A 13935-nucleotide genomic window follows, 5' to 3' on the forward strand; every position below is an offset into this window, starting at 1 on the left:
CGTGGTAATGGTGGACAGTTTGATAAAGGTGGTGCACTTCATTCCGGTGAAGTTTGCATTCTTAGAAAGTGATTTAGCATTGGTCTTCTTCAAGGACATGGTCATATTGAATAGATTTTTGAATAATATTGCATCATACGGGGATGCGAAGTTCACTTCCAAGTTTTAGAAGGTGTTATTTGCATGTTTGGGCACAAAGTTGTCCTTCATTATAGTGTATCATTCACAGACAGATGGAAAGATCGAGAGGATCAACAAGATATTGGAGGACATGTTGAGGATGTATGTGATGCATCAGCAGCAGAAGTGGGAAGGGTACCTTCCACTGGTAGAGTTCGCTTATAACAATGGGTAACATGAGGCACTAATGATGACTTTATTTGAGGCATTATAAGGGTGGAGTTTTAATACTCCCATCAGTTTGAGAAATCTAGTTAATAGGGAATTGATTGGACTAGACATGTTGGAAGACATGGAGAGGGAAATTAAGGTAACCAAGAAGAATTTGGAAGTAGCACAAGATAGGAAGAAAAGCTATGCATATCCCAATAGGTTGTTCAAGGAGTTCCTTGTGGGGGAATAGGTGTACTTGTGCATGAGACCAAAGAATATGTCCTTGTGGATTGGATCATGTACCAAGCTGGCACCTCAGTTTTGTGGACCTTTCAGGATTATTGAGAGGATTGGGCCAATATCCTATTGATTTGCATTGCCTCCGATACTGAAATTCCATGATGTTTTCCATGTGTCATTTCTTAAGAATTATGTTAAATATACTCATGCTCCAGAATCGAGAAATCAAGAAGGTTAAAGTACAATGGAATCACTTTGGGCCTGGTGAAGCTACATGGGAGATAGCAGATCAGATGCGCGCTATGTATCCTTCCTTATTTGCTAGGTTAGTGGATGTTTTGGTATATTCTCTTTGGTACATGATTAGGTGATTTTTGGTATATGTACATATGTATATGGATGTAAATACTGCCATGAACTATGTTATAAATATCTAATAAGCGGTATGGGTGTCATGTCATTATGATGTTATACTTGTTATGTTGTCCTGTTGGTTTGCTTCTCGGCAGGACAATCATTTTAAATAATGCATCCAGCTAAGTTATAAAGCTCCCTGGTTAGGATGTTTCGTTTACATCATCCTTGTTGGTTTCAGATGTTGTTGAACATTGAAGACGGTGTTCCCCCAAGGGGGGGGTTCTGTAACAACCCTGCTGAAAATTACATGTAATAAAAGTTAATAAAAGAAAAATAGTAACAACATTCTATGGGTCCGATATTCAAAGCTACATGTTGCGTAAAAACATATTGATGGGTATCACAAGTGACTAATTAATGGCTAAGGAAATTGGAAAAGGCTTTGGAAAGGAAAAATAACATTTTTTGCCCATTTATTTATGAAAATAATAGAAATTAGGAGAAAAGGGAGGTGAAAGGTCACAGGTTGCATCGGAGGAGGAAAATGAAGGAAAATAATGGAAATGAAGTAATTAGACACCTCATTAATAAAAAGGATTATGAGGATCAGTTCATAGACTTGTGTCAGTTTATTTTTGGAACTCTCTCTCTATTCTCTCTCCCTCACACTCTTAAACACTTAGAGTTTTCTTGGAGCACTCTTGGAGAGTGTGGCCTACTTTGAGTTTTGGAGCAAGAAGTCAAATGAAGAGTAGAAAAGTGCAAGAGGACGTCAAGATTAGCATGTACGATGGATTTTTCTTGCAGGTACTGAGTTACATATATGTTTTCCTCACTATTTTTGGAATGCATGGCATATTCATGTGGTTTATTGGTCATGATATGTCATTGGCATGGAGGATTGCCTGGATTGATAGTGAATTTTCCTAGCCTTGTCATTTCCTAGATACTCATGGAATTGTCGGTTCATTTCTTTCTTTTTTTTCCTACTTGGTTCTCATGTTTCCTTGAACTTGGGTTGAGTTACCATTTCATGGAAACCATAGCTAGAAAAATGCTTTGTAAGCCCTGTAGGAGCTTGGGTTGAGTTACTAGTCTTGGAAGCCTTGGTTGGAAAAATTCTCTTGAAACCCTTGGCGGGTTGAGTTACTAGTCCTGGAATCCCTAGTTGGAAAATTTCTTTGGAATACTGGCAGAAATTGTGGGTTGAGTTAATAGACTTCAAAGCCTTGGTGGGAACAAAGACTCTGGAGCCCACGAAGGCTTGTTAGAGACCAATTTGATGATGGTTTTGTGATTTCTAGCCATGACATGGAATCACTGTTCGATGTGTTGATGTGGTCTAGCCTCTAGAATCCCTAAATGGTTTTGATTGATGTGTTCTATGGGATCCCACATTCATGCTTGGAACATGGCATAAGGTTGACTAGCTGAAGAGAGATTTGGCTCAACAATGTCTATGATTGAGTGATTTGTGGAAGTCCCATAATTGGTTGGCCTTTGCATTATTGATATGAGTCTATTTATCCTTGTCATTTCATGAATATTATACTAGTTTATGTGTGGATTATATGGTTGTTTTTTCCTTGGTATTTTTGTTGTTATTACGATGTTTATGCACATCTCTTATGACAGTGGCTATGTATGGCTCTCATAATGTTTTTACTTGTAAATGAATGAACAATGTATCAATGGCCTAATGGATGAAAGTGGAGCTAATGTGTCAAGAAATCAATGCTTCTTAGCGATTCTCAGATGAGTATGAGACCCTTATGCCCAGATTTGTTGTTTAAACTTGTAGATTACATATTTGTGACATGTTTGATGAAATGTCTGTCATGGCTAGTTGGGGTCTAGTCATGTCCTTATTTAAGTAATTACATTATATCATTGTTATGTTGTTATCTTTTAGTTCTGAAAGTGTCACTTCATTCTAGGCAATGAAAATGGATCTTGACCTGAAAAATTGGCTCAAATCTTGGAGATGCACCCATAACACTGGGAAAAAATGTCCCTAGACGCATCAATGTTGATTTTGTGGGAGAATTTGGAGCCTCGTAGATGCATGCTTTTCCATATCAAGGGACTGTCTAGGGTCTAATGGTCTAAAAAACACAATGGGACCCATGGCATATTTACCGTAGTTGTTGGGATGGCTCTTGGGAGTTTGGTTGTTGGTGTGTAATGTCTGTATGTTGTGTTTCCATCGGTTCCACTTCCTTAACTGACACATAGGGAGTTGAATCACATCATAGTAACTTCTCGTCAAATGTTTACCCCAATTAGTTGGTTACTTAGGTAGATGTGGGAGTAGAGTGTTACAGTAATCAAAATGAATCTGAGAATTCTTAGGTTCTGTTCTTCTATTTGGTTGTATACTTGATTGTCATCCAAATAAACGACGGAAAAAATATATATAAACTCCTTCAAAAATTCATTCGTTAGTCTCATGAAAGTGTTTGGTGCATTACTAAGACAAAAATTCATCACTAACCACTCATACATTCCATCATTGGTCTTAAAGGTTGTTTTTTACTTGTCCCATTCTCTCATTCAAATTTGGTGGTAACTACTCTTTAAATCAAGTTTAGAAAAATATCTAGCAGTTCTCAAACAAATAAACAAATCATCAATGCATGGAAGAAGAAACGTATACACAATTGTGATTTTGTTGAAGACCCTCGAATCAATGCACATCCTCCATCTACCATATTTCTTTAGGCTAAGGATTATATAAAAAACACAAGAGCATCAAATTTATATAGTAATACCTTTTTCTAACATCCCTTGTAATTTTTTCATTACCTCTTCATTTTCTTGAGGAATCATCATCTATAGGTTCTAGTGTTTCTAATACATGCTCCAGGAATCAAATCTACATGACGTCAAATTATATTAATAGGAGGTAGCTTAGTTTGTAATTCCTCCATAATTATATTAGCAAAATTATCAAAAATATCATTGAATTCCTTAGGAAAATCATCTAAACTTATGATGGTAAGAATTAATTTTTGTTTACCACTGAAGGAAAATTGGTCTTTCATCTTTTTGACCTCTCGTAGCACCTCCTTTCAACTCATTATCAACACATTATGACCATATTCTTCTTTAACTCCTTAATCTTGTAAATATAATAGTGTATGCATGTGACCATATTTATGAAGTGTGTAGGTGTTCCTTCTATCATCATGGATAGTTTTCATATCAAACCTCAATGGCCTTCTAGAAAAATATGGAAAACATTGATAAGCATTATGTCAAACAACGTTTCATCCTTGCATCTTCCAATCCAAAATTCTACCTTACATTATTCATTTACTAAGATTTTATGAATTGTTTGTAAGCATGAAATTTTGTAAGGGATAGGATGTGGTATTTTTTTTTAATCTAGTTTCTCTTCCATTTCTATAGAAGTGAGATTTTTGTGATACAACTATCAATTACAATGTTACAACACTTACCTCTTGACTTGCATATGGTCGTGAACAAACTTCTCCTCTCGGATGGTTCTTTAGTTTTCTTTTCTGAGTTAATTAGAACTCTCTTCAATCAAAAGGACTCTCCTACTTCAATAAATTCTTCAGTATCCATTGTACATGTAGTATGTTCCTTAGATTGTACCACATGTACACTCCTTTGTCCTACTCAAGTATGTTTTGGGCATTGCCATGACATGACCTAGTTTTTCACATCTATTAAATTTAAGCCAGTAGTCTCTACCTATACGTATTCCTTTTGAGAAATATATTCTTCCTCTAAATTCATTCCCTCTTTGTGGTCATTTATTTCAACTACCAACTTCTTCTTTTAGAGGTTGAAATCTTTCCGTGCAACCAGATTTTCCTTTGCCTCTAGCATGACCTTTTCGTCTACGCTTTTTACCCTTCTTTACAGAAATATTTTCCAGAGCTTTCAAAGAAGCTTGGTAAGAATTTGAGACCATGTTCAGAGTCAATATACCAATGACATCTTGAATCTCATACCTCAAGCCATTAGGAGACTTGGAAACCTTTTTGAGTCCTCTTTAGGATGTCCAGAGCCAATATTTAAATTATATAACTAGTTTGTATATCATTTAATTGCCTTGGATCTTTTTCTAAGTTACACTTGGGTAGGAACTTGTCCTTAATCTTTGCTACCATTTCGTCCAAGCTTTTGATCTTAGGCTTGTCTTTTTCTCCTATTTGCCTACACTTCCTCCAATCAAAGGGATGGATGTCCTTCCAACCTTGTGAAAAAACATCTTGCCTTCTTTTCTTCATCTTCTTTTTCATAATCAAAATACCTGTCCATCACATTTATCCAATCCATTAGCTCATCAACATTGAGATTACATTCATATGAAACTACTTCCATCCTCTGCCTGGAAACTAGTTTATCTACCATCTTTAGAATTTTATCCTCTACTAATTCTCCTCCTCCTTCTTCTTCACTAAAATATTCTTTTGTGGCTTCAATAACATCTCCAGTGTCAGCTCCTCTCCTCACCTCCGAGATGTTTCCATTGTTTCAATTTCTCTTGAATGTGCCTCATCTCCTCTTCTAAGGATGCATTCATTATAGGCATTGTTCTACCTTCAGGTCTGATTCCACCTACTCCTCAAACTACTCTCTTGTGCCTTTCTTTCATATCCATGACAAATTGTGTTGGGAACTTAATGCCAAATTTTTTCCTTACTTTATACCCTCAAATTTTCTCATCAACTAATCACTTTCACAATGTGCTCCACTTATTTATTGTGCATGTTCTACTTTGATAATCCAATAAATTTTGACTAACTAATTGAAAGGTCCCAAGATGGATGCCTCAATAGGAAGAATGATTATTGACGTTTAACGCTTAGGAGAAGGGGAATGCCGAGGAAACCACGATGAAAAATACTAGAATGTGGGACCCTCTTTCCCATTCCCACATACCACTATGGAACCCCCCTATGGAAACCACTCGGATTTCTCTAAACCGCATGCCCAAGGGAACCTCATGCAATCATGATTAGGCTGAAAAAGGAATTTAAAACTTGAATCCTAAAAAAACTAAATAATTTCCAAATTGATATTTCTCTTATATAAATTATGGAAACACTAGTAATTGTCTCTATGAAATATTAGCACAGTGTTATAATGATCCCAGAGTGAATAGTGAGTACAACTCAAACTAAAATTATATTACAAGGAAAAAAATAAATTACAAAGTTCAATAATTCTACTATATAAAGCCATAAAATTTCACAAAACTTAATGAATATTTATCTTTCCATCGTAGACAAAAAAAACATTCTAATACAAAATGAAAGATATAACTAATAACCTTAAAAAAAAAAAAAACCTGCAACTTTTCTTCTTCTATAAGCTAATGTCAAATGTCACTCCACCTAATAAAATATTTAAATCTTTCTGTTATGGACACTTGAGCATAAACTCCTAACAAATATAGATTCTCCCATGCTAACTCTCACAATTTACAGAAATTAGAAAAAAAAATTGTTCATGTGGGTTAAATAAATGTCTATTTCATCACATGTTTATGAAAATGGCAGAAAACAACATTTAACAACATAGTTGTGGTTCTACTAATAGCATAGTAAAATAGAGATATGATAAATAAATGTTATATAAAGCTTATGATTGTACAGAAATTCTGCAGTTAACTCAATAACGCACCAACCGAAAACTTATATGATACTTTAAGGAGTAGGCGTGATTACGACTTGAGTTTATGGCTATTAAAGGCATGGATTCACTTTGATTTGTTTCGATACAGACATTAAGAACAGGTGGCTTTCAACAACATCAAGAATTCAGAATTATCAGACTATTATCCAAAGCCATACTTCGAATTTTAATATCCCAGTATTATGGAAACTCAACATTGTTTTGAAAGTCATGAGTGTAGTTTGTTTGTAGTGAAAACCTTGATCTGTCCATAATAGTTGTGGCTTTTATTAATCGCCGCGTTCGAGTTTGTTTATACTTAAAGCCATGGCCATCAATAATATCAAAAGCAAACCATTATTAGTGAAACCTATGACTCTCGATACAAAGTACTTGATATATTACTACCAACAAAGCTAACACACTTTAGCAATGTATATTTTGATAATGAACGCTTTGGTTTCACATTGGCACCAACCAAATTAAATTTCTTGGATTGAGTTGGCTGGGAATGAAAGTCATAGGTTGATTTCACATGGTCACCAACCAAATTAAATTTCTTGGATTGAGTTGGTTGGGAATGAAAGTTATAGGTTGATTCCTGAAATAATCCAACTCACTTGAGAATTATGGATTTTATTATTTGCAAATTTTAAATTAAGGGTGAAAATCTGAATCTACTTAACATTTTTCTTTATTTTTGGATGTTTGTAAATATTTTTGTAGTTAATTATTTTTCTAGTATAGTATTACATGTTAATTTTTTATAAAATTTTCTAAGTTTTCCCACACTTATTGGAAGTAGTGATTTTTACTATCAACAAATTCCACTTATAATTTTAGATAATGTAATATTAAATTATAATTTTCAATATCATTAAAATTAAATTATGACTTAAAATAATGAATTTATTTTATGATATCAACTATTAACTATAAATAATTTAATATTGCTTTTTTTTTTAAATTTACATCATCTAATAATAAATCCTTAATTTAATTTTTAATAAAAATGAAATCATATATAATTTTCTTCCATAATATTAAATGTTATCACTGTGATTATTTATAAAAATCATATATAATTTTATTTATTTATTATTAAAAATCAAAACATTCACTACATTTAAAATAAATAAATTAAAAATATCCTTTAAACCATTACACTATGACTCTCAATACCAATAAACTCGAACCATATTTTAAAATGAACTAAAATATCAATATACGTAAATCATAGTTTAAATTAAGAATTTTTAGTCATCACGTCATAATTTATCAATATAGGATTTGATATTGAAAATCCTAATTTAATATTATTGTTAGTATTGTTATTTCCAATTGAACCTTAATTTTTAATAATAATAGAATAAAATCATATATAACCTTTTTTTGTGATTTTTCTAATATTAAAAGATATATTTTTTACTAACAATAAAATGAGGAAATGATTTTCAATACATCATTTTTAATATAAATTTACATATTTATTGAAGTCATATTGAATATTGGTTTATTAAACTTATTATTAAGTTTTATCTAATATTTCTTATCACATTTATGGTCTCAATATTTATAAAGTGTCTTTCTTATATTTTATTTCCATTTTCATCTCCATATATATATATATATATATATATATATATATATATATGATATGATGCAAAAACATATTAATATCTCCCATCACATATATAATTTTTTGACATAGTATTTACTTTTCTCTCTACCATTAGTTCGCCTTTACCATAGCTTAACAATGTAAAATTTTGTTTAAAAAACTTTAATTTAACATAAACCTCATCCAAAAATTGAACCATGAGTTTTAATACCAATCTAATATATATATTTTTTAATTTATTATATTAAAAATATATTTTTCATAGATAACAAATTGAAAATATAACATTTTGATATAAACAAACATAAACTCATACTATATTCCAAATGAATTTACATACATTATAAAATCCAACTGAATTTACATAAATTATAAAATCAAATTCAAATCATATTTAATACTAGTTTTGTAAACTTATTATTATATTGATCTAATATTTCTTATTACTTTATTCTCTTGTTATTATATATAAATAAACATTATCAAAAATATATTAATATCTCCATTCACATATTAATATTTTGCACTCTTCCACTATAACCCTCTCATCTGGATATGTGTGAACCCTCATCTGTATATATGTTATAAGGATGGGAGTGAGTGAAATATTTGCAGAAGTCAATCATATAGCAAAATAAAGATTACGATAACGTTATACCTTTACCTTTTTAATATGTTTTGCATTATATTTTTGTTAACCTTTATTATAAAGGATATATGTATGTACATCTAAAATTAATTAATGTTTTTCAAAATATCTCATATACGAACTTTATCTTTTTATATATTGTTTTTCCAGTATAAATTCATTTCATCGTTCTTACCGAGAGGTAATGGATAAGGCAATAATTTCATCCATCTTGCCAAGTCAAACCCATAGAAAATGTGATGGAGAACAAAGCACGATTGTCCCCGAAATATTATATATTTGACACCACAGCTCTTTGATAATTGAAGCGCTTTCGGCGAGGGAAATGAAAGGTATGGCTATGGAAGCCCCCGAGGATGTCAAGCTGCTAGAGTCTTCTGCCATGGATATCCTAGAAATGAACGAGGAAGCCTTCCTGCAGGCTTCGGCCCTGAGAATGGGGTTTTCTATAGCGAACCCCTTTCTTCTAAGATGTGCTCTTCGTCTTAAAATCCCCGATATCATTTGGAGAGTGGGCCCGGATTCCCCTCTCTCCGTCCAACAGATTGCCTCCCAACTCCCCTCTGAAACTCTCGACATGGACGCCCTCTCGCGCATTCTTGCTTGCCTTTCTGCCGTGGGAATCTTGAAGGCGATCAAGCCAACAAAAGACGCCCAGAAAATTAACGGAACAGCCGAGGCCATGACCATGAAATACACGCTTACCAATCTCACCAAAACCTACTTCGTCTCTGCGGACATTAGTCCCTTAAGCCTCGCTCCCCTGGCTCTCATGCAAACCCACGCTCTTCTGAGCCAATGCTTGGACCACATTCACGAGCGAGTGCTCCATGTGGGCGATAATTTCAAGAATTCTTGTGGCAATGGCCAGGATTTTTGGTCTTATGCAGCAGCCAACCCGGAGGTCAACAACGTCTTCAACGCAGCGATGCTTTCGCTAACAAAGGTGGACATGAGGGAGATCTTTACTTATGGTGGCTTCAAAGACGTGAACACGCTGGTGGACTTGGGCGGGGGGCACGGAGAAGTGATTAGTCAAATTATGGCAGTGTATCCTCGCATCCACGCCATCAATTTTGATCTTCCTCACGTCATTGCAACAGCACCCGCTCTTCCTGGTATTACCTTTTCGTTATTTTACTCACTCTTCGTGGTATTGCCATTTTACCCATTTATATTTTTAGCGAGTTTAATTGGGATGTAAATTTGGAATTTTGTAATTTATATTGGAAATGATAATGAGGTAGGATTTGGTCTATGTTTCAAACCAATTAATGTGGTTTATGTTTAGATAACTACATTAGTTAATTCCAAAAACAGACCAAATCTTAATGATGTGATTAATCTTCATTTGAGATTCATTTGAGATACAGATAACTGGTATCAACTTTAATTAATAACTAAAGATGTAATGGTCGGGCGGTTTACACACCCCTGGCCAGTATCGAGTCCTGCGGAGCTGGGCTGCAGCGTATTTGGGCCATGGCCAGTGATGTGTATACTATGTACAGAATGTATTTGACAATATATAACTTCTTCAGCAAAGCCCCGCCCCCTGAAAACTAAATAGCTAAAAAAATAAAATCCTTTTAATACAAATTAGGTCCCTTTATATCAGGTGTATTAATTCAATAATTTTGTAAAGCATATTTATTCTTTATTATTCATCACCAATAAATTTAATGTATTATTTTATTTATTGAAATATCTTAATTACCCAAAAACTTTTGATATACTGTTGTTTTTTTTAAATATATTTCTACATATATAAATAAATTTATAACTCTGAAAAACGCATAATATTGTGGTGAGTTTATAGTTAATTTTGTAATTCTAACAAATTCTCCTGGAATTTCAAGCAAATACAAATTTAATGAGGAAATCTCAAAAAAGAAAATTAAAACATGTAGAATACCGCTATCAGGTTAAATAACCTTATTTAAAAATTTAGTTTTATTAATATAAATATGTTACTGCTCTTCCAGGTATCACGCACATTAGTGGAGACATGTCTGAAAGCGTGCCCTCTGGAGATGCGATTCTCATGAAGGTTAGATGTATACCATTATAAGTAAAAATCCTTATTGATGTTACTGAGTTGGATTCTACAATAGTGTGTGCACTTCTTACTGATTCGATTTTCTGTGGAATTGTCAATATTAAAAGCACGTACTACATCTATGGGATGATGAGGACTGCATCAAGCTACTTAAAATGTGTTACAGGGCCACTTCCGATAAAGGTAAATTAATAATAGTAGATGCAGTTTTAGATATAACCGAAGATAGTGATCCAATAGGATCTGGTCAGCTCATGGATATAGCTATGTTGAATGGTTTCCCTGGAGCAAGAGAAAGAACTCGGGAGCAATGGAATGGAATTTTACAGTCAGCTGGATTTTCTGTCTAAGATAGTGGGAAGCAAAGGAAGTTTCGCTAAAATTATTGAAGCACTCAAATGCTAAGTGGAGGAGCAAATTCTATTTTAGTACGAGTGCTATGTGCAAAGCCAATTTCCATTTCAGTATCGTTGTTTACTGCAGTAAGTCACCATGTTTTATTTACGAAGTATAAGATCAATTTGTATTTTAGTTGGTTTCTTTAGTGGAGCAAGTCAAATTATATTTTCATCATCAGATATTTTATGAAATACAATATTTTTTCCCAGTTTTAAAACTTGTGATAATTCATTTCGTAATGGTTGGTTTACAATTTGTCGATATCAGTCTGATAGAGTCTGTATCTCACATCATCAATGATTATTATAATTTTGAAAAATAAACTTTTATATGCACATTTTTCATAACCGGTAAACAAACTAAGGAGCCCCCTTGCTTTTGGAGTAACTTGCATTTTCTTCGTGACCTATATTATTAATTGTAATGAATATCTTTTTGGAATCTCTTTGAGAGGAAGACAAATCTTCATTATTAGCAATTTTCTTTAAAAGTGCATGGGAAGATCATCATCTTATAAATACAGCTTATTATTGAATACATTACCAAATTTTCTAATGGAAATGTGACAAGGCAAATTTATTAGTGACAATCTATACATGAGCACAAAATGTTGACAAATCTTGCTTTTAAGTGTGTTACATCCCAATCTTTATTTTTTATCTACCACACAATGTGAAAATTAAATAAAACAATACAATTATAGAAATTGTTAATAAAATATTTATAATATTTAATAATAATAAAAAAAAACAAGAAAAAATAGTTAATATTTAAATTTTTAAAAATATAAAAAAAATTACAAAATATTATTTAATATTGTTGCATCCACATTTGACAATATTTCAATTTAATTAATCATAAAACAATTGGGCCTCTTTGCTCGCAAAGTTCCCAGTCGCAGTCATTTATCGAAACAAACACACCAGGTCTCCTGAATTCAAGAGTGAGTTCAAACAATTAGGCCTCTTTGCCCGCAAAGTTCCCAGTGGCAGTCATTTATCGAAACTAACACACCAGGTGTCCTGAATTTAAGAGTGAGATGTACCGTGTCTTCAACGTCCGTTCCTCCCTCTCCTTCCCTTCAATTATATTCTCTTCCCTTGAAACATAAAGTTCCTCAGGGTGCAGTGCCGCTATACATGGAATTTATTGTGAGAATTTTTTGTGGTGAAAGTTCCTAAGTGTCGGTGTCGTTGTGCATAGATTTTGTCCGTTGAGCCATGCAAGTTCCTCAGGTCTCCCCTTTTCCCTTTCCCAAACAAAGCTGGAGTTGTAAAAATTGATATATGTTTTTCGAGCGGAATTTCAGATCGTGTTTAATTCCACAAAACCTTAGGAATCGGGGGCCAAATTTGCCTAGACAAAGTCCTTAGATGAACACTTCCCGTGTAATTAAATAAGGACAATCTATATTACTAAATATGGAGGGGACAGTCCCCCGGTCGGGGTGATAATGATGGCGATCAGGGTAATAAATACAAATCAGGTAAGGGAGGATGACGAGGTGGAAACAAATCAGGTAATGATGAAGGTGGATAGAGGGATCACCAAAAAGGGTATCATATCGAGGATGGACGGCGCTGAGGTAATGAAGAAAGAAGCTAGTGGAGGTAATGAACCAAAGATTGGATGTCGGTACGACTGCACAACAAAAGGATGAAGGGAGGTGGGCAGTGATGAAATCGGCAGGTGGCAGGTGAAGCGGGAGAGGAGGGATGAGGAGAATTGGTGGAGGAGACATAGTAAAGGAGGAAGGCGAGACGAAGGAAGGAGGACGTTAAACGAAATTGTAGAAGAGTCGTGAAGAGTAAGGGTGGTGAAAACACGCGCTAGGTTAACAGAAAGGGAGAGGAGACTGAGAAAACAAGCAGGCAACGGCGAGAGGAAGAACTGAATGGCAGCGAGGAGGAGAAAGAGAACCGATGCGGACGAAGAGAACAGAGGACGACAAAGCTCGGGAAAGAAAGGGAAAGGAATCGAGGATGGAGAAGCGGCAGAGAAGTATCAGACAATTCAGGACGATACTGAAGATGAAGTGGAAATGTTCGACTCAGACCAGGACAGAGCTGAGCAAACGCGAGAGAGGGTATGGACGGATGTGGGGTCAAAGAAGGGCAGAACACAGGGGGACAGGGAGCATGGAGACAGGAGAGGCGAAGGGCAAGAGGAGGGAGGTGACTTCGGAAGCACCTCGGGCCCGAAGAGTTGGGGAGGCAGGGGAAATTACAGGAACAGAGAAAGAGCAGGACGGGGACGAGGCCGACGCAGTAGAGGAAGAGGATGGTCAGAAAGGAAATGGGAAGAACAGGAACCAGTACCAGCAAGAAAATACAGGAAAACAATGAAGAAGAAGATTATGTTTGCGGAGCAAGCCTACTGTGAGAACACCAATAAGGACATCAGAAGGATAATTTAGCAGCTGGAGGAAGAAGCTACCCAGGATCAATCATGATCAGAAATGGAAGATTGGGTATACCTCCTACCGGATCCAAGGAATATGAGAGGCTGCATGACTCTGTATAAACAGGCCTTGCATGTATACTGGGTCATGAAAAGGCTACTGGCTAAGGCTATGGAACAGGTTTCCATGGAGATGGCAGAACTGTCCCAGGGAATTCCAAATTT

At 34.6% G+C, this 13935-nt stretch overlaps 1 protein-coding gene across 1 annotated transcript; it reads left to right on the forward strand.

Annotated features, from left to right (window-relative positions):
* Positions 1-9145: 9145 nt before the first annotated feature.
* On the forward strand, positions 9146-11514 carry LOC149195782 (desmethylxanthohumol 6'-O-methyltransferase-like). Its single transcript, XM_089408808.1, has 3 exons — positions 9146-9970; positions 10838-10902; positions 11019-11514. The coding sequence occupies exons 1-3, from the start codon at positions 9178-9180 to the stop codon at positions 11259-11261; spliced, it is 1101 nt and encodes a 366-aa protein (XP_089264934.1). The 5' UTR covers positions 9146-9177; the 3' UTR covers positions 11262-11514.
* Positions 11515-13935: the final 2421 nt, after the last annotated feature.

The sequence above is a fragment of the Pinus tabuliformis genome, chromosome 2_2 (genome assembly GCF_031772625.1).
Source record: "Pinus tabuliformis cultivar Carrire ecotype Pingquan chromosome 2_2, CPIR1, whole genome shotgun sequence".
NCBI classification, from domain to species: Eukaryota; Viridiplantae; Streptophyta; class Pinopsida; order Pinales; family Pinaceae; genus Pinus; species Pinus tabuliformis.